Below are 21,891 nucleotides of genomic sequence, written 5' to 3'. Positions count from 1 at the left end.
TATTGAATCTACGGAAGGCAATGAGCCAGTGCAAACGCCTAATTGGTCTCTCTCTAAATTATAAGTCACCCACTCCTTCCCTCCTCCTTTGTTTTTGGCTTCGGCCCACTTGGAAAGTTGCTGCAGTGAGGTAATTGGCTCTGTCTGCTCCAGTGTGACCATGTTGTCAGATTTCACCCATTCCTCCCCAACCAGGACTATTGAGTGACCACACTCACCCTCAAATGTACTAATGCTAAACCTTTTAAAGGCTTAACACATTCATGGCCATTACAGGACCTGGCAGGATATTACCCTGTATTACCCACACACCAACTGGAGGCATGCCAGTAACCCACAGACCGAGCATGAAAACATTTCAAATTGCCAAACCACACCACAGCTTAAAACCGCCAAATGCAATTCATTCTGGCATTGAAATGGTAGTCTAGTCAACATAACCACAGTGAAATAAAATATGCAGTGTATAGCTACAGCGTGTGCCCGGGGGGGAAAATGCTTTTCATGAAGCCAACGGATGCTCCATTATGATCAATAGCAGGTCTGAGTTAATAAAAAGTTCAGTCATTCAATTCAGCTGGCTAGAACATCCCATTGAGACGTGTGGGTGTGCTGAGCTGCTGCTCAATGAAGTCTGCCAGAACAGTCATCTTAATGGAGCCCAGCCTTTTGAAAGCAATAACATTTATTTGAACTGCCACCAAACATACAATGTGGAAAGAGTTGAGTTCAATTCCTTTTAAATTCTGTCAATTCAGGGAGTGAAATAAAGAGCTAATATTCATTTAATTTCAAATCATTTCCTGGATTTATAAATTATTTTTTGTCAATAAGTAAACTCAGCAATAAAAGAAACGTCCTCTCACTGTGTAAATATTTATATGAACATAACAAGATTCAACAACTGAGACAAACTGAACAAGTTCCACAGACCTGTGACTAACAGAAATGGAATAATGTGTCCCTGAACAAGGGGGGGGGACCAAAATCAAAAGTAACAGTCAGTATCTGGTGTGGCCACCAGCTGCATTAAGTACTGCAGTGCATCTCCTCCTCATGGACTGCACCAGATTTGCCAGTTCTTGCTGTGAGCCCTCACCCTCCGATCCAACACGGCCAGACGTGTTCAATAGGAGGGCTTCGCTAGCCATGGCAGAACACTGACATTCCTGACTTGCAGGAAATCACGCACAGAACGAGCAGTATGGCTGGTGCCATTGTCATGCTGGAGGGTCATGTCAGGATGAGCCTGCAGGAAGAGTACCACATGAGAGAGGAGGATGTCTTCCCTGTAACGCACAGCGTTGAGATTGTCTGCAATAACGACAAGCTCAGTCTGATGATGCTGTGACACACCGCCCCAGACCATGATGGACCCTCCACCTCCAAATTGATCCCGCTCCAGAGTACAGGCCTCGGTGTAACGCTCATTCCTTCGACAATAAACGCAAATCCGACCATCACCTCTGGTGAGAAACCGTGACTCGTCAGTGAAGAGCACTTTTTGCCAGTCCTGTCTGGTCCAGCGATGGTGGGTTTGTTCCGTTCCCGTTGTTACATGTGGTCTGCCACTGCGAGGACAATCAGCTGTCTGTCCTGTCTCCCTGTAGCGCTGTCTTAGGCGTCTCACAGTACAGACATAGCAATTTATTGTCCTGGCCACATCTGCAGTCCTCATGCCTCCTTGCAGCATGCCAAAGGCACGTCCACACAGATGAACAGGGACCCTGGGCATCTTTCTTTTAGTGTTTTTCCAGAGTCAGTAGAAAGGCCTCATCACTGTGACCTTAATTGCCTAACGTCTGTAAGCTGTTAGTGTCTTAACGACCGTTCCACAGGTGCATGTTCATTAATTGTTTATGGTTAATTGAACAAGCATGGGAAACAGTGTTTAAACGCTTTACAATGAAGATCTGTGAAGTTATTTGGATTTTTACTAATTATCTTTGAAAGACAGGGTCCTGAAAAAAAAACTTCCACCCATAATTTGCAAATAAATTAATTAAAAATCCTACAATATGATTTTCTGGATTTTTTTCCCTCATTTTGTGTCATAGTTGAAGTGTACCTATGATGAAAATTACAGGCCATCTTTCATCTTTTTAAGTGGGAGAACATGCACAATTGGTGGCTGACTAAATACTTTTTTGCCCCACTGTACATTTGCAAACATTTCTAAAAACCTGTTTCACTTTGTCGCTTTATGATGTGTTGGCGATGAGGGAAAACATTCATTTAATCAATTTTAGAATAAGGTTGTAACGTAACAAAATGTGGAAAAAGGGAAGGGGTCTGAATAGACTGTATCTTGGATAAATTATACAAATATTTGTTAATACTGTAATTCCCAATTTAGCCTAACTGTGCCAGGACATAGTAGTCTTGTCAGGACTGGTGAGTGTTGTTAACATCAAAAGCAGACAAATAACAATATACTGAGGCTGGAACCTGGTGTATTGGCACCGACTACCATTGCAAACACAAAACTTTTGTGGTCTTTCCTATCCATGAAAGGCAATGGCTGCATGCTCATTACTGCTTCTCTAACTTCTCTTTTTTTTTAAAGACTGATGATCCATTGAGACCAGAAGGCAAAAGTGCTTAATACATTTCATATCAAAACCACAACCAAAACTTAACTCAGCTATTCACCTCAGGAAAAATCAAAGCATTAAATGGTATCTTTATTAAAGCCATGTCCACTTTGCTGAGTGTTGGGGTCTGATTGACAGCAGACTCAAAACCTCCACGGACCTTTGTGTGTCCTGACATGACCTGGAATGCAGAGTCATTTACAGTCAAATCGTCATTCTAAGATATACATGGGCAATTTGAACTTTCTCATAAATCATGCACTGATGTGGAAGACAAAAAATAATAAACTAGTAAACAGAAGGGCTTGAAAAACATACAAATGACTAATTCCAGTTAGAAAGGACTTGGAGCACTTAACCGAAAAAGCAAGAAGACGTCAGCTTGACATCAAAACGTCAGTCACCTCTTCGTAATCCAATGGATTAAAGTGAGCTAAAATAAATACATCTCTGCTTTTTTTTGTTGAGTGCTCCAACTTATTTCTACCTTCAATTACCACTTCTGGAAGGTTTTCTTGGTAAGCCCTTGTCATGATTTTTGTCATTGTTTTCAAGTACCCCTCCTTTCCTTTGTTTGATGAAGTACAAAGCGCCACCTGAACTCCCAACACTCAAAACAAGTAAGGACTTGACACATGAAATGCAGCAGTAAAAGCCAGTCAGTCTCTCAGAGTCCATAATGCTCTGCTTCTCTTCCTTCTACATGGCTCTAACATAACCTCCTTAGGGCTATAACACTGCCTGCCTGAGTAGAGCCCTGCTGTTTCCAACTCTGGCTCCCCTCTGACTTAATGCTCTCTCCCATCGGTCTCAATGGGAATGATGGAGATGGACCCAGCATTACTCTGTCATTCACCCAGAAACCCTCCTTGGCTGGGACAGACAGATTGTGGTTTGTTGAACATCATGCTCCAGCACACAGAGATGTCAACACACATCGATTGGTTTGTTGGGCTTCATCATAGCCAGTTTATCAAACCTAATGTTGTGACATTATGTGATATTCTAATGAATAGGACTCATTCGTTCCAAAACCTAGAGTAGACAGGATATGAACATCTGCAGAGAACAACGTGTCAATATTGGAACGACTAAATACGTGAATCTGTCAGGAGGACGGGTGAACCGAGCACAAATCTAGATCATGTTGTAAAAATAAACATTTTTTGGGGGGCTTTGGTTTACTTTCCCATTGTCAAGTAGACAGAGGATTGTTTAACTAGTCCTATGAGCACCAATTCTTTGGCTGCGTGTGTCAGGATATCCTCCCTTAGGGAGATGTGTGCTTCTGTAGGGCCACCGGGAGCAGAGCTGCAGAGCTGCAGAGCGTCCTGCTCCTTAGGCAGAGTTAAAAACAGCTCAGACCTCCAGGCAGAGAGGAGATGGGATCACACACACACACACACACACACACACACACACACACACACACACACACACACACACACACACACACACACACACACACACACACACACACACACACACACACACACACACACACACACACACACACACACACACACACACACACACACACACACAGTTATGCAGTTTCTGTTTTCATCACTTACTGGGTCCTTGGATCAGAACTGAGTGGTTATCCCTCTCTGATCCCCAAAACTGCAGAGAGTTGTTGTGAGCAGCATGAACGTCCTTTTAGGGTGAACTTAGGGGAGCATGGCAGTTAAAAAGCATGTGTAGCAGCTAGGTCCTGTTGCATTCAGTTTACACCATTAATAATCAGGGTGGTGATGGATGAGAGCAGCACATGTTCCTCTGGTGATTCAGAGCTAATGCACTTGTTTACCTTGACTAGAGTGTGTCTGACACAGGAGCCATAGCGTAAACGCTGTATGGGCGCAGCAGTAGCACTGCACACCTTCCCACATTCCTGGGTTTGGCTGGTCAAAACAACAATATATCAAATATGCCATTTAGACACACTTTTCTACAAAGAAACTTAGTCATGCGTGCATACATTTTACGTATGGGTGGTCCCGGGAATCAAACCCATTACCCTGGCTTTACAAGCACCATGCTCCACCAACTAAGCTACAAAGGACCTAATCTGGGCTCAGCAAGAGGCTGACCATAGATCGCTCAACCACAGCTTTATATGGAGGGACTACGGTTGAATAAGGAGCTAAAAACATGCCCTTCCATGTCAGAGACAAACTTGTGAAATGTGTGGCTAGGTACTGTCTGATAGTCTGGCTGACACCTAACTCCAAGTCCTCCTGCATTAAGAGTCGGGGAATTACATTTAGTTGTTGTTGACACGCTGCGTCGATAATGAAGGGGATGTGCTTTTTTTACTGATACAGTGGTGAGAAGGTATCTACCGTGTCCAGAAGCAACTTTCCCATACATTTTCTGCATTCAGGTTCACTCAAACATATTTTAAAATCTTTGTTTTACTATTGACAGTAACTGCTGATTTTGGGATTGTATATATCGATACGCTCTCCTTAAATATTTGTCATCTGATGTATTCATTTCATTCGGAATTGTTTAATCAAACTTCTTGCCACCAGTTCCTGATATCATGGCATAAAAACTACAATCTGTGTCCTGAATTCAGCTGTCGCGTTAATGCAGAATTCTGCATTTTTCACACAGAAACAAGCGATCAAACGCACAACAAATACTGTACCTTAGTGAGTTTTGGAAACGCAGATGTTAAAATGCGTGTTATTGTAATTTCTGCTTGGCATTAGACACATTTTGTGGCTTAGTTGCACTTCTCCACTCAGATGACGAACGCTCTGACTGATGTGGAGCTACTTTTCGGTATTTTTCTCAGTGTACTCTACTTTTCTCCAATAAAATGCAAGACTAACTTCAAGCAAAACATAATGAAATGTTGCTGGCTATATACTTCTATGATAAACATTCGAAATATAAATGGCCATGCATTTTTTACGCAAGAAAGATATTACTTTTTCATTTTAAGCTCATTTGTGTGGTTGCTAGCGTTGTACTTCTGTTGTCATCTGATGAAAATTAAGCTAAACTCAGCAAAAAAAGAAGCGTCCCTTTTTCAGGACCCTGTCTTTCAAAGATATTTAGATTTTTACGAATTAACTTCATAGATCTTCATTGTAAAGGGTTTAAACACTGTGGTCCCCTCATCTGCGTGAACGTGCCTTAGGCATGCTCAAGGAGGCATGAGGACTGCAGATGTGACCAGGGCAATAAATTACAATTTCCGTACTGTGAGACCCCTAAGACAGAGCTACAGGGAGACAGGGAGGACAGCTGATCATCCTCGCAGTGCAGACCACATGTAGCAACACCTGCACATGATCAGTACATCCGAACATCACACCTGCGGGACAGGTACAGGGTGGCAACAACAACTGCCCGATTTAAACCAAGAACGGACAATCCCTCAATCAGTGCTCAGACTGTCCGCAATAAGCTGGGAGAGGCTGGACTGAGGGCTTGTAAACCTGTTGTAAGACAGGTCCTCACCTGACATCACCGGATACAACGTCGCCTATGAGCACAAACCCACCATCGCTGGATCAGACAGGATTGGCAAAAACTGCTCTTCACTGACGAGTCACGGTTTTGTCTCACCAGGGGTGATGGTCGGATTTGCGTTTATCGTCGAGGGAATGAGTGTTACACCGAGGCCTGTACTCTGGAGCGGGATCAATTTGGAGGTGGTCTGGGGAGGTCTCACAGCAAGAACTGCCAAATCTGGTGCAGTCCATGAGGAGATGCACTGCAGTACTTAATGCAGCTGGTGGCCACATCACATACTGACTGTTACTTTTGATTTTGACCCCCCCCATTGTTCAGGAACACATTATTCCATTTCTGTTAGTCACATGTCCGTGGAACTTGTTCAGTTTGTCTCAGTTGTTGAATCTTGTTATGTTCATATAAATAATTACAGATGTTAAGTTTGCTGAAAATAAACGCAGTTGACAGTGAGAGGACATTTCTTTTTTTGCTGAGTTTATGTTATGCCTATTTTGTTGTTGTTGCACAAATGTATTTTGTGTAAAGAAAAAGCTATAGTTGCTCGGCCCTGATCAATCTACTGAAGCAAGCAAAAAACGTGACTTTCAATATAAAAACGCAGATGAAATGGTTTAAAAACACAGATTTTTTTGATGATCTGCATTTTGAAAATGCTGATTTCTGAACTCCCCTGGAATTAGCCTAGTGCGCATGTGCACCCAGCCATATCCTGTCCCGAGATAGTTTAGCCAGGGACAACTGGCAAAAACAAACTTAACTATGCTAATTTTGGTCCGCATTGCCAAACATAAATACTGCACCCTCAACTTCAAAACTAATTTGCTAGTTATACAATCATGTAAGTGAGAAATCTTCTGGAAAGAAACATTAAAATTATTTATTGAATATTCATGGCTGGTTTGGGCCCTATGTCGTGTCGTAAGACAATGGTGGCAAAGGATATTATTGCTACCTAAAGCCGTCAGCATGCTTCAGTTCGGCTGGCAACTAGCCGAACTCGACTAGGAGAACCGAACAGGCATGCCCGCATACTCCCTTAAAAGACATCATCTTGAAAAACAAGAAAAAAGCTACAATAGTACTGTTTGTCCAATTTGAGACACTGTCGCCATTATACACTGCCTAAAAATAGTTTGAATTGATTTAAAGCAAGAAATCTGGTCATAAATTGACGTAGTCACTCAATTTTACATAATTTGGTGCAGTATTTCTCAATGTAAAAATGTGCATGAAAACGAGTCGTCTCTCATTGAATGATAAAGGCTTTATTGAAGAATCCGTACTGTTGACCAATCACCCACAAAGGGGTGGAGACTTCGGCTACAGACTTCATCTTGCCTCCAGAAAAATGTTTGTGTGCCCGAACAACATAAGAAGTCTAAAATGAAAAAAAAAAAACAGCACAAAATGTCATCATATGCATGAACTCCTCCGAACGGTTTTGGCTGGGAAGCATGCGGACGACTTAACGTGGATCCAAGTTCCATTTTGGCAAAGGGTAAAGACGACCGCTTCCCAACCGAAACAGTTCGGAACAGTTTGTGCATATATTATGATGACATTTTAGTTTGTTTTGGGGTTCAAGGGAAATAAGAAACAGAAAAAGTGAAATTGATTCCAACATTCTATTATCAACATACCTGGATAAGGGCGCAAGAGGTTCTCATGTAGGGGGAAAGTTACATCTCCCAGGAAAACATAAGGACTTGGCATTGTTGTACCTGGCAGGACAGCTGGCAGTGGTAAATCAAGGGTCTTCAGCAGCAGTTTGGACCAAAAGAACTCTTGAAACACTACACCATAGCGCTCTTGGCTGTATGCCCTGCATCCAAAATTGTGAACCAGTAGCAAGCATCTTCTGTCTCCATATCCCACCTATTATATGTGTTGCTAGCTATATTAAATCTAGTACATCCTGGAAAATGTACATAATTAAAAAAAAAATGTCAGTCAAGTGTCGTCTTCTTCTATGAAATCATGGCGGTCCACAAACAAACTTTTAAAAAGCGTGGCGCCACCTACTGCGTTAGAATGTACTATCAATTATGATCGGCTAAATTCTGTACTACCATGAAAATAACATTCAAAACCAAATAAATCCCTAACTTCTCCCACACCTCTTTTCTTTCCTTTACACCGAGCAGCTACATGTCCCATTCTTTGGGATTTAAATCACTGCAGTGCATATGGGACAAATTCTCTAACATTGAAACTAAGGAATCCGATCTGTGCTTTTTGACCAGCAGGGACAAATAATAATAATCACAGTGGTTGTCGAGGGTGCAACAGGTCAGCACCTCAGGAGTAAATGTCAGTTGGTTTTCATAGCCGATCATTCAGAGTTAGAGACAGCAGGTGCGGTAGAGAGAACGAGTCGAAAACAGCAGGTCCAGGACAAGGTAGCACGCTTCACTGCTTTCTGTATCATGACCTCTCTTCTTCCCACGTCTTTCCACTACCGACCATTCCGGTCCTTTACTCTCATCCACCCGCTCCGTGCCAACAGAACTGACACCCATGTTGTTCTCATTCCAGCACAGCTATTGGTTCACCCCCCCCCCAAAAAAAACTGATCGGTTCTCTCAAAGCTCAGCCCATGTCTGTGCAAATACTGCAATGCAAAAAGCCTGGGAAGGGCAGTCTGAGTGTAAATCTTGACTGCTGAAGTATGGAGAAAGATGACAGCTTCTAGAGAGTAAGGATAAATCCAGACAGAAATGTCTTATGCATAGCAACAAGACCTAACAGTAAAATATAGTAACATGTGGGTAAGTGATCAAAAATGATAGTGTAATGTTTTACACACAACTTCTGCCAAACATTGAAATCAATCACTGACTAGAGCCAACTCCATGGCCTAAGAGTCATGAATGATAGACATGGCTTTGAATGAATGGCAACCAGTAGAGAGAATGTTCAATAAGTTCGCCAGCTCCGCTGTATAATGAATGAATGGCAACCAGTAGAGAGAAGGTTCAATAAGTTCGCCAGCTCCGCTGTATAATGAATGAATGGCAACCAGTAGAGAGAAGGTTCAATAAGTTTGCCAGCTCCGCTGTATAATGAATGAATGGCAACCAGTAGAGAGAATGTTCAATAAGTTCGCCAGCTCCGCTGTATAATGAATGAATGGCAACCAGTAGAGAGAATGTTCAATAAGTTCGCCAGCTCCGCTGTATAATGAATGAATGGCAACCAGTAGAGAGAATGTTCAATAAGTTCGCCAGCTCCGCTGTATAATGAATGAATGGCAACCAGTAGAGAGAAGGTTCAATAAGTTTGCCAGCTCCGCTGTATAATGAATGAATGGCAACCAGTAGAGAGAAGGTTCAATAAGTTTGCCAGCTCCGCTGTATAATGAATGAATGGCAACCAGTAGAGAGAATGTTCAATAAGTTTGCCAGCTCCGCTGTATAATGAATGAATGGCAACCAGTAGAGAGAAGGTTCAATAAGTTTGCCAGCTCCGCTGTATAATGAATGAATGGCAACCAGTAGAGAGAAGGTTCAATAAGTTTGCCAGCTCCGCTGTATAATGAATGAATGGCAACCAGTAGAGAGAAGGTTCAATAAGTTTGCCAGCTCCGCTGTATAATGAATGAATGGCAACCAGTAGAGAGAAGGTTCAATAAGTTTGCCAGCTCCGCTGTATAATGAATGAATGGCAACCAGTAGAGAGAAGGTTCAATAAGTTTGCCAGCTCCGCTGTATAATGAATGAATGGCAACCAGTAGAGAGAAGGTTCAATAAGTTTGCCAGCTCCGCTGTATAATGAATGAATTTCCTCACTGTTCACGACCATTAAAGATTCATAACCCCTCCAGCATATCTCTCTACTTTGTGAAATATTTAGTCAGGGCACCATTGATGCAAAGTCTGCATTCATCAGTTACAGTAGCCATGTTTCCATATATAGTTTTTATGAGAGTAAAGTCATACCGTATATAAAAAAAACAGGACAACTATGATGAAAAGATGAAGTTTCCGTACAATTTTATAAATACCGACAGATCATTAGTTTGTTCGACATGGTGGGATCATTTTGTCAATAAAAGAAATTACGGTGGAAGTTATTTTATGCGCAAATATTTATTGAACCACCATGATATCGAAGTAAATGGAGTCACGCGATGACATGGTGTGTGGTCCTCCCACTACGACTCAGGAAACCATGCAGTTTATTAGGCTACAGATGTAATACTGTAAACTATGATTCACTTGGCAGGGTTGTGAAAGTACACAGTAATCTTGATTCTCCTCTCCAATAAATATTTATGGTCTTTTTCTGGTGATATGTTGATCGATGCTTTGACAAATAAAATATTCTCACTCTTATCCATAATAATCTCATCATATAGACTAGCCTACCCACACTATCTGTTGGCTATAGCGCACCTGACAAGACCAGAATAGGCACATTTGTTATAAATATATATATATTTTTAAATAAAACAATTTGGGGGGGAACTTTTTAGCCCTTTTTCTCCCCAATTGTGTGAAATCCAAATTGGTAGTTACAGTCTTTTCCCATCGCTGCAAATCACGTACAGACTCGGGAGAGGTGAAGGTCGAGAGCCATGCGTCCTCCGAAACACGTCCCCGCCAAGCTGCACTGCTTCTTGACACACAGCTAGCTTAACCCGGAAGCCAGCCGCACCAATGTATTGGACGAAACATAGTACAGCTGGCGATTGATGTCAGCATGCATGCGCCTGGTCGCCAGATGTGGTCGCTATGTGCTCAGATTCATCAAGAGCGCGATGGGACAAGGACATCCCAGCCGGCCAAACCCTCCCCTAACCCGGACGACGCTGGGCCAATCGTGTGTCGCCTTATGGATCTCCCGGTCACGGCTGGCTGTGACACAGCGCCATCGTGCATAAATGTATTTTGTCCCCCTACACCAAACGCGATCGCGACACGGTTAAAATATCAAAACAAACTCTGAACCGATGACATTAATTTGGGGACAGGTCGAAAAGCATTAAAGATGTATGGCAATTTAGCTAGTTAGCTTGCACTTGCTAGCTAATTTGTCCTATTTAGCTAGCTTGCTGTTGCTAGCTAATTTGTCCTGGGATATAAACATTGAGTTGTTATTTTACCTGAACTGCACAAGGTCCTCTACTCCGACAATTAATAAAACGCATATAAACGGTCAACCAAATCGTTTCTAGTCATCTCTCCTCCTTCCAGGCTTTTTCATCTTTGAACTTATATGGTGATCGGCATCTACCCTTTCATAGTATTACCACGACAACCGGCAAAACAGTTTGTCTTTCAATCACCCACGTGGGTATAACAAATGAGGAGATGGCACGTGGGTACCTGCTTCTATAAACCAATGAGGAGATGGGAGAGGCAGGACTTGCAGCGCGATCTGCGTCAGAAATAGGAATGACCTCTATTGGCGCGCGCAGGCAGTGTGGGTGCAATAATTTAATAACATGGATTTCTACATTTATTTTGCCACGCTCGTGCACGTGACGTGTCCAGTCTGGTCAGCATGTTAGACTGCTGCGCCACTCAGGAGGCAGAGTAGGCACATTTGTGACAGTAGAGTTGAAAATGCGATGGAAACACATTGAAATTTAGATTTGATTCAGTACATGAAAACTTAAGTGAAAAAGTACATTTGTGTGCACTATGTGAACATGCACTGACTTTTATCTGCAACAATTCCATTTGGTGGAAACACCACTGGTGGGAAAATGCGCATAATTTCTTTATGCAGATACTAGAATATTAGCATGAAAATCTGTTGTCAATTGGATGGAAACCTAGCTTGTAAAGTAGAATATTCAGTGCAGTAAATAATTGATTGAGTTATGCTAACCTGAGTGGCCATCTGACTAAGACAGAATTCAGATCTACTTTACTAGAGCAGGTTACGTTCTTGTGGGTCTTAGAGGTCCGTGCAGAATGGCTGCTAGCCGTCCAGCAATATAGTTGATATTACTGGCCCCTGAGGAGTTCTATGATATTGTCTGGATTCTGACCCATAATGACGAGTAAATAATCCGGTGTGCCACAGCAGGCAAAATGAAGTGGCTTTCGCACAGATGACTACTGCTCTCAAAACATTACCCGTGTGAACTATCACCCCTGAATACCTCCCATGCTTTAGGAGAAACCGCTGCTAATATGCCTTCATATTCAGAGACAGGTAAAGCAGTGAAGACTGAGATAAACTCGCCTTAATATAAACACTTGAACACTGAAACAGAGAATTCCCAGTCTAAACACTTCACTGTGTCGTGCAGACTCTGGACTTCGAAGTCCTAACATCTTTGAAGATAAAATACAGAGACATTAGAGGAGATAATCCACACACACAAAAAAGGAACAATAATCTGGAAAAGTTTTGATAGAGGGCTGGGGGCAGGAGAGAACCAAGGAGAGGAGAGGATGAGGCTGGGGGCAGGGGAGAACCAAGGAGAGGAGAGGATGAGGCTGGGGGCAGGAGAGAACCAAGGAGATGAGAGGATGAGGCTGGAGAGAAGAGGAGGTAGGACATGCCTAAGTGAGATTAATTATGTCAGCCTGACAGGGGAACTGTTCATTGATCTAAAGAGAAAAACTACAGTTGCTTGAGTGTGAAGGCCTGAATGGAACAAAATGGTGAGATGGTTATTTCACCAGCCACGGTTACACCATATTCTCACTAAGTAACGTGATGATCTCATGTAGAATTAACACTCAACAATATGGGGAGTAGAGCTGGGAGATATGGACAAAAAAATCCATATCGGGATACATTTCCTGAATTGATAATGATAAATAGAACGATAAGTTTAACATTCATGTGCAACACTGTTTTTATTATTATTATTATTATCATCCTTTAAAAACTGTAGCCATCAGTTGTCCCATTAACAATCACCAATAACAGCACACAAAGTGTCAAACTTCACATTAGTCATGTATAGGCTACTTATCACAATGAACAATATCAGAAAAATGCCTGTGATAAGTGATCGGTGTCAATCATTTTTGGTTTAATCTCCCAGCTCTAATGGAGTCCATATATTACAGACAACATTGTCATAGAACAATAGTCCCAATCAACCACAGATCAGTGAGATCTTATCCTTATTCAGCAGTAACATTCTGATTACAGGGCACTACAGTGCGACCATTTTACTTACATATGCCCTTAAATATTTTGCTGTGCTACCTGGAATGAAAACTTAGGAGCACCAATGCACCTATAAAAATGTGAGATTCTAACTTTAATATCTCAAATACTTTTTCATTGTGCTGCTAAATTTCCTTGAGTGCGTGGCGCTTACATTGTTCAATGTATGTTTGTTCCTCTTTCCATCTCTTTCCATAGGTTATGATGATATAATGAATAGCCTTGGACTATTGGATGGCTTAGGCCTACTCTACTTATTTAGAATGGTCAGGCTGTCAACTAAGCACGCACCTTTATGATCTCTTATCTGACCAAACAATGGCCAAGGAAAGAGCCATTCTGAGCAGACAGCAGCAGATGAAGTTGGCCTGTGGAGCTGGAGCACCTACAAATCAGTCCATTATGGCTTATCAGCTGAACCTCGTAATTGGAAGATCTACACCATTTTTTAATTTCTTTTTCATTTATCCGTTATTTTACCAGGTAAGTTGACTGAGAACACGTTCTCATTTGCAGCAACGACCTGGGGAATAGTTACAGGGGAGAGGAGGGGGATGAATGAGCCAATTGTAAACTGGGGATTATTAGGTGACCGTGATGGTTTGAGGGCCAGATTGGGAATTTAGCCAGGACACCGGGGTTAACACCCCTACTCTTACGATAAGTGCCATGGGATCTTTAATGACCTCAGAGAGTCAGGACACCCGTTTAATGTCCCATCCGAAAGACGGCACCCAACACAAGGCAGTGTCCCCAATCACTGCCCTGGGGCATTTTTTAATATATATTTTTTAGACCAGAGGAAAGAGTGCCTCCTACTGGCCCTCCAACACCACTTCCAGCAGCATCTGGTATCCCATGCAGGAACTGACCAAGACCAACCCTGCTTAGCTTCAGAAGCAAGCCAGCAGTAGTATGCAGGGTGGTACCATAAGACGTGGCACAAACACACACGACTTTAACCGGTGTGTGCGGGGTGGAAGCATGAGTGAAAGACTAGTAGCTAAATTTAGACTTGACTGTGAAATCAAGATAGCAGAGTGAAAGGACCTGGAATGTTAGAAAGAATTCTTCCTGACATAACTTCAATAAAACACACAAATATCAGCAGGGAAGCCAAATAATCTCAGGTTGAATTTTTACACGACAGGAGTGTCAGGTTGGGGAGATATCACCAGTAGCTTAAATGATCATCCATACCGCCCTAACAGATCCACAGATGATGCCATATCTATTGACTCCACACGGCCCTTTCCCACCTGGACAAAAGGAACACCTATGTGAGAATGCTATTCATTGACTAGAGCTGAGCGTTCAACACCATAGTAACCACGAAGCTCATCAATAAGCTAAGGACCCAGGGACTAAACACCTCCCTCTGCAACTAGGTCCTGGACTTCCTGACGGGCCGCCCCCAGGTGGTAAGGGTAGGTACCAACACATCAGCCACGCTGATCCTTAACACAGCCACATTCTCGTCGACAGGGCTGTGGTGGAGAAGGTTGAGAGCTTCAAGTTCCTTGGTGTCCACATCACTAACAAACTAACATAGTCCAAGCACATCAAGACAGTCGTGAAGAGGGCACAACAAAACTTATTCCCCCTCAGGAGACTGAAAAAATGTGTCATGGGTCCTCAGATCCTCACTGGGTTCTGCATCATCAAGAGCATCACTGCCTGGTATGGCAACTGCTCGGCCTCGGACCGCAAGGCACTACAGAGGGTAGTGCGTACGGCCCAGTATATCACTGGGGCCAAGCTTCCTGCCAACCAGAACCTCTATCCCAGGCGGTGTCAGAAGAAGGCCCTAAAAAAAATTGTCAAAGCCCCCAGCCACTCTAGTCATAGACTGTTCTCTCTGCTACCACACGGCAAGCGGTACCGGAGCACCAAGTCTAGGTCCAAGAGGCTTCTAAACAGCTTCTACCCCAAGCCATAAGACTCCTGAACAGCCAATCAAATGGCCACCCAGACTATTTGCATTGCCCCCCCCTCTTTTACACTGCTGCTACTCTCTGTTATTATCTATGCATAGTCACTTTAATAACTTTACCTACATGCGTTATGTTCCCCAGTTTCTGTGCTGAGGGTTTGGTTGTGTGTGTGTTTCAGGATGGCTTCCTGAAATTCTAAGCAGCTGATTGGTCAGCCCCATCGATGATTGGAGATCTGACCCCGCCCTCTCGTCAGGAGATACAGCTGTCTTCAATTACCGACTCCTTCTCCAGCTGGATAAAAGCCCGTTTTCCTTTGTTAGGAAAGAGAGAGCTTCTTGGTATGTTATTGTTGGTCTGTATAATTGTTGAAGTATTTTGTAGCCGGTCCTGCATGTCAAAAGGACTGTGTTTCTGTTTATTGAAATGGTTTACTTACATTAGTAATTATAATTACATATACCTGTAGTATTTGTCTATGCACACTAGGTAAGACCTGTATTTTGGCTAGCGTGCCAGGTGGTGTTAAGATAGGTAAGGTATGAGAGGGGGCTCTTTAACAGTTTCTTTGGTTCCGTCCAGCCCCCTTTCCCCAAATGACTGTGAAGGAGGAAATAAATTCCCAGTAACGGTGAAATTGTCATCCTTACCGCACCTGCAATCCCATACCTCTTTCACTCCACAGGGAGTTGTGTAGCAGGGTGTTGCGTTACCTCCAAGAGGCATGTGTAACATGAACATTTTACCTTGACTAACCGGTGTCCCCACACATTGACTCTGTACCGGTACCCACTGTCATTAGCTTCCCTATTATTTTACTGCTGCTCTTTAATTGTTTGTGACATTTATTTTTCAAACTGCATTGTTGGTTAGGGGCTTGTAAGTATTACAAAGATCTACACCTTGTATTCAGTGCATATGCCAAATAAAATTGGATTTGATTAGTCACGTGATGTGACATTGTTGGTTTCCTGAAAAACAAGCCTAATTTGCTCTCCAAAGAATGGCCTTAGATGTATCAAACATCCCCAGGGATGTTGATCGATTTCCGTGACTATGTGAGAGAATTCTCTCTCCATCATATGTCAGTTGGCATTCCTACACGGAAAGCTTTCATTGCATGTCTGTGGAAAGCAGTGTTTTCATTTACTTGGTCTAAATTAAACATATTTCACTAACACTCCAGCCTCGGGGTGGGAAATTAACACCTGCCAAATGCAGGTAGATTTGGGCCTTGGTGGGTAAGAATGTCTATATTAGCCTAGAGCTAAGCTAATGGACAACAATCCATATTGTGATAACAATGTGTACAATTTTTATACTTTAAAGGTTAGTTTGTAGCCATCCATTTCTCCATTAACAATCACCCATATATGCTTAAGCTTATATCAAATGTCTCTAGTATAGGCTACTATACTGAAAAAAATATAAATGCAACAATTTGAGTTCATAAGGAAATCAGACAATTGAAATAAGTTGGCCCATATCTACAGATTGCACCAGACTGGGCAGGGGTGCAGCCATAGGAGGGCATTGGCCCAGCCAATCAGAATGAGTTTTTCCCCACAAATGGCCTTGAGAGAAATTGTCCTGGTCTCAGACGATCCTGAATGTGGAGGTCCTGGGCTGGCGTGGTTACACGTGGCCTGCAGTTGTGTGGCCAGTTGGAAGTACTGCCAAATACTCAAACAACGTTGGAGGCGACTTATGCTAGAGAAACATTAAATTCTCTGGCAACAGCTCTGGTGGACATTCCTGCAGCCAGCATGCCAATTGCACGCTCCCTCAAAACTTTTATAAGTAAGACATCTGTGGCATTGCGTTGTGACAACTGCACATTTTAGAGAGCCTTTTATTGTCCCCGGCCCTAGGTGCACCTGTGTAATGATCATTGTTTAAGCAGCTTGTTGATATGCCACACCTGTCAGGTGGATGGATTATCTTGGCAAAGGAAAAATGCTCAAAAGGGATGTAAACAAATTTGTGCACAAAATTTGAGAGAAATAAGCTTTTTGTGCGTATGGAACATTTCATTTCAGCTCATGAAACATGGGACCTACACTTTACATGTTGCGTTTATATTTTTCTTCAGTATATTATCGTAACAAACAATATCGGCAAAGTGCCTGCAATAAGTGGTCGGTATCGATCATTTTTGGTTTATCGTCCCAGCTCTATCTTAGCCTATTTCTGCAATAGGATATACTGTACCAGTACAAATCCCAGTGGCAGAATAGCATGGTGTCCATTTAGTCGACACTTCTCTACATGAATGGTTTTCTTATGTGTGAAGATGTTCCATGCATGCATTCCTGTACATTCAGTGCAATGTGCACTCAAACTGAACTTTTATTTTCACCCATCGCTAAGCAGCAACACTCCTGCATGTCCCTCCCTAGACTGATTCATGAGAGTCTTGTGCTGAAGTATTGCCTTGCCTCTTGTCAGAGTCAGCGCTTTTCTCACAAGGGACATGATAACTGTATGTCAAGGCTGGAAGATTAAGAGGACCAGCTAACATGACGGGACTGACACAGCTGGCTCAGCAACTCCACACACACGTTAGGAGGAAATCCATTGCACACATTCTGCTATTACGCAACCGCTATTAAAGTATGTTATGTGACATGACATGCATGTTGACTGCACTGTAAATAAAGTTAGGCCCACATTTTAATGTGAAATGCGAGCTTTTGCTTTCAGAAATCTGTAAAGTATCAATAAATCTCCCCAAAAAGTGAAACTGGGCTGGAGTGAATGTAGAAATATCTTCACCTCATTTAGTTGACAGGAACACTGCACATTACTCAATATTTGTAGTTCTCAGTGTCAAATTGCCAGAGTTAGGCCTAGCAATGAAGCTATTTATCATCGTATTCCCTGGCTAAAACAGATGAAATGAGAAGGATGAGCTTACAAAAAAATACAGATAATAAGGAACTGCAATGGCCTAGTAGGCAAATTCATTTTTTGAACCATCAGTGATAAGAAAAGTGATTTAAAGACTTAAAGAGAGCCAATCCACTATCACCAACATTTTAGAGATGAGCCGAACCTTCACAAACCTCATTATTTCCAGAGCCCTCTACAGAAGAGAAGACATGCAGAAAAGGTTTCATCGAGTGGGTTTCTGGCACTGTCAGATGAAGGGATTTGGAATCAGTCCACAGTGTTGACAGCCAAGAAAAATAGCAAGAGGAGAAAACCTAGACTGTGTATTCAAATTCAGCTATATGAAATGTTCTCATCTGGCCATTGCAGAGGATTGTAAACATTGCAGCACAGCCATCATACATAACCTTTCAAAATAATAATCTTTCTGAATAGATTACAGTATAGGTAACCTAAGCTATACCTCAAAGTTGTACCCTGATGAAGACAGCTTGTCTGTCGAAACGCTGGTTATAAGGTTATTAAATTATTGCATCTGAGCCCCTAGAGTGTGCGGCTCTCCTTTTCAAGTATACCTCAAAGTAGACCTATAGAATCACGGCCTGGGTAGAACTGAATAGTTGATAGAAAAATAAGACAAACTGGGGGAAAATGCTATGAATAAAACAAGGAGATTATTTTCAAATCCTTGAATGCATTCTTCAGATTTATTTCAAAGATAGTAGCTAGCTAGAGAGCTAAACTATACCTGCCAGATTTTACACACTTCAGGGCAGCGTCACTGTCAGTCAGTGATGCACGGCTCCAGGATTTCTGGCCTCGAGTCATAGGAGTCGACTCTTGCTCGACTCCCAAAATACACAAACGGATGCGCACACACCACCTCATTATTGCAGACTTACTAGGGAAGTCTACATTTGCGTTCTGGAGGACTGACATCAGCACGATGCTGCCCATTTGCTCATCAATTTAGCATATAAATGGCCTGGGTGATGTGTAGAAACTAGAATATTTCTGCTGTCATTTTATTTTTTAAATCTAATAATTGACTCTTGTAACGGAAGCCATGTTTTTTATTCTAGGTGTGAAAATATTTCAACTTCATGTCTAAACGATAATAGGCTGCACGGATAACTCGTGCTTGGCTGTCCAATGTATCGGTCTCCCCATAATATTTACATTTATGAATTATCATTATTTTACCAATCCATGGTAGACGTTTTTCCTAATAACAATGCCCCCCATCCTGCTAATTTGAGTTGCTGAGTCGTATTTGCAATAGACTGTTTATGGATGAGAAAATAAAAATGTGCCATTTCCAAAAAGTTCAGCGGGTATGATGCTTTGCGATCTATTGCCTAGGAAAGGGCTCTCCAACGCTGTTCCTGTAGAGCAATTATCCTGTCGGTTCACACTCAAAACCTAATCTAGCGCATCTGATTCAGTTTATCAACCAGCAAATTATTGAATCAGGTTACTTACAACTGGGGTTAGGGTGAAACAGGGTTGGAGAGCCCTGACCTAGGACATCAACAGCCAGGGTTTCATTAAATAAACTGGACACAATAGTTTTTATTGCACATTTTGGCCTAATTAAACTGATGCATTTGTCTATGTTCAACTTCAATTCACTGGCACCACGAAGAACGGCGTAGCCATACTCACTGACAGCCTGATATACACGTTAATATGTTTTGGTTCATTTACAAGGCATTGCTATGCTAGAAAGACATTTCTAGATACAGATTACAAAGATGTGGTTCTGACTGCCCCGCTTTCCCTCGCCTGCTCCTCGTTATGAAAAACGCTAGTGTGTCTTCGGTCTGTTGCGTGTAGAATGGCTCAGCCTACTCATTGATAACCCCTACTTCATCGTCTGCGTTGCTCTCATGTGCACAAAGATGCAGATGAATATGTACACGCACATTTGTTGTTATATTTAGCCATGATGCCTGCTACTCTGTTTTATGCTTGTTTTATATCAATTTTGCCTGGAACTTGATTTGCCTTGTTTTCTTTTATTAGTTTTGCCATTAGCTTGAAGATGTTAAATTCAATAAAGTTTGAATATTGTTGAAAAAAATAAATAATAATAATTTTAATAAAAATAAAAAAAAACTACTTCAGTGAACTTGCGAGAGACATTGCAAGCCAAGAAATGGCGACATACGGCATTGCGATAGTCTACATCTTATTACCGATGCACGGTTCTGGCGGGCTGCCTGGTAGCGGACACGTCTACCCATGCCTGGCTGTGCCCCCTCCCATCTCTTGCTATCTTGCTCTTTCTTTGCTGTGAAATATGCAAGAGTTTGTGTACGGCAAATAGTTTCCTACATTGCTAAAATACTGAATCCTAGGAATCGATTCCGCTAGCTTGACAACCAAAAATGGGATTCGACTCCTCACTACTACTGGCAGGCTTATTCATCAAGGAATATTCGGATGCTTGCGAATGTCAAAGTTAAACATTTGACAAATTACTTATTTTCACCCTGTATGAAATTGATGTGGCATTCAGTGAGTTAGCTTGCTGCGAACGTTAGCTGTAATCTCAATGACAGTCAGTCTAACCTGCTAGCCAGCTCAGTCGGTATGGCTAGCAGCTAGCTCGCATAGCTTGCTTACACCCCTTGCATGGCTAGCTAGCCATGTTACCTGACTAAAAGAAGATGAAACACAGAACCACAGCCACGGCTGGAACTGCATCAACACAGCTAACTAATACAATGCCAGATATAGCTACAATCAATACAAATATTTAGTTACCGAAGTCGCTATCCATTCCATAGCTTACTCCAATGACAGTGTCCGCATCCTCGGATGCTGTGGCCCCGGAAAAAGGACTCGCTTCCCTGGCCTCTGACAGCCCAACCGCTCCCTCAGCTACTGGCAGTGTTGCTTCCATCCAGACTCCCGGAGAAAGGGCAAGCCCTCCGAATGAAAGACCAACTGCGATGGCGCGATTCAGAGAAAAAGAACGGTTGTTATTCAGCGTCCTACAGTTAAACCATACGATGACATTAAAACAAATTCAGTGTGATATCCGTTATGGACCAGGCATCCGTGCAGTGGTTATCAGCCCGTCGACGACACAGGTCCTCTCGGTTCGACTGCACTTTCTGCTGTCGCTGGCTTGATGCTGTGCATTCTGTCTCCCTCCGACTGATTCTTGAAGAACTGCTGACATTGACTTGGCTGTACGTCACGCATTCTCCTGTGCAAGGCAATGATAAATGAAATATAGCTACAATAAACCAAATTAACTGCTTGATTGAATCCTTCCTCTTTTAATTGACGAGGAAAAAGGTTTTATCCTCAAAAAGGGTGGCTAGATACCGACCTTCGCCCCTGTCCATGACCTTTCAAAATGGATGATGACCAAATCTATTGAGCATGAATTCTGCACAAAGATGGAATACTCTGACTAACATATTGATTGTTCCCATCAACAAAAGCCAGAGATTGCCCTTGATGTCTGATATCCTTGGCACCTTGATGAGGCACTGCTCCTCTTCCAACATCGGAAAACCTCAGGTTGCAGAATGACTGACAGGCACCTGCAGAGGCTTGAAGGCTTCTGCTCTTCTTGGTAGGAGAGTTAAAAGGAAAATAGCATTTGTGGTATTATAGAATGGCTGGGCTTTGTTGTTATTTTGCCAACTATCAGGTCCACAAGTTTATTCTGGTTGGCAAAGTGCTCTTCTTAACTTAATCAACTGAAAGAAGAGGTGTTGTTGTAAATGGCAATGTGAACTGCATTTCAAACTAACCTGACCCGTCCATAGTCCATCTACCAAACTTGATTAAATCTGACTGGTCTTAATGTAGATTATTAA

At 42.4% G+C, this 21,891-nt stretch overlaps 1 protein-coding gene across 5 annotated transcripts in view; it reads right to left on the bottom strand.

The window, feature by feature from the left end:
* LOC118373934 (phosphatidylinositol 4-phosphate 5-kinase type-1 gamma-like) overlaps nt 1-21,615 on the bottom strand; it is an 88,714-nt gene extending 67,099 nt beyond the window's left edge. For 4 of the 5 annotated variants that reach the window (XM_052475110.1, XM_052475108.1, XM_052475111.1 and 1 more), the window contains exon 1: nt 20,822-21,615. In XM_052475110.1, the coding sequence (XP_052331070.1) occupies nt 20,822-20,960 (139 nt within the window). In that variant the 5' untranslated portion in view covers nt 20,961-21,615. The remainder of the gene's footprint in view (nt 1-20,821) is intronic. The other variant, XM_052475112.1, reaches the window with a different exon arrangement.
* Between the last annotated feature and the right edge of the window lie 276 nt (nt 21,616-21,891).

The sequence above is a fragment of the Oncorhynchus keta genome, chromosome 22, assembly GCF_023373465.1.
Source record: "Oncorhynchus keta strain PuntledgeMale-10-30-2019 chromosome 22, Oket_V2, whole genome shotgun sequence".
Classification (NCBI taxonomy): domain Eukaryota; kingdom Metazoa; phylum Chordata; class Actinopteri; order Salmoniformes; family Salmonidae; genus Oncorhynchus; species Oncorhynchus keta.
The sequence above is the reverse complement of the archived record's forward strand: the minus strand, read 5'-3'. Positions and strand labels throughout refer to the sequence as shown.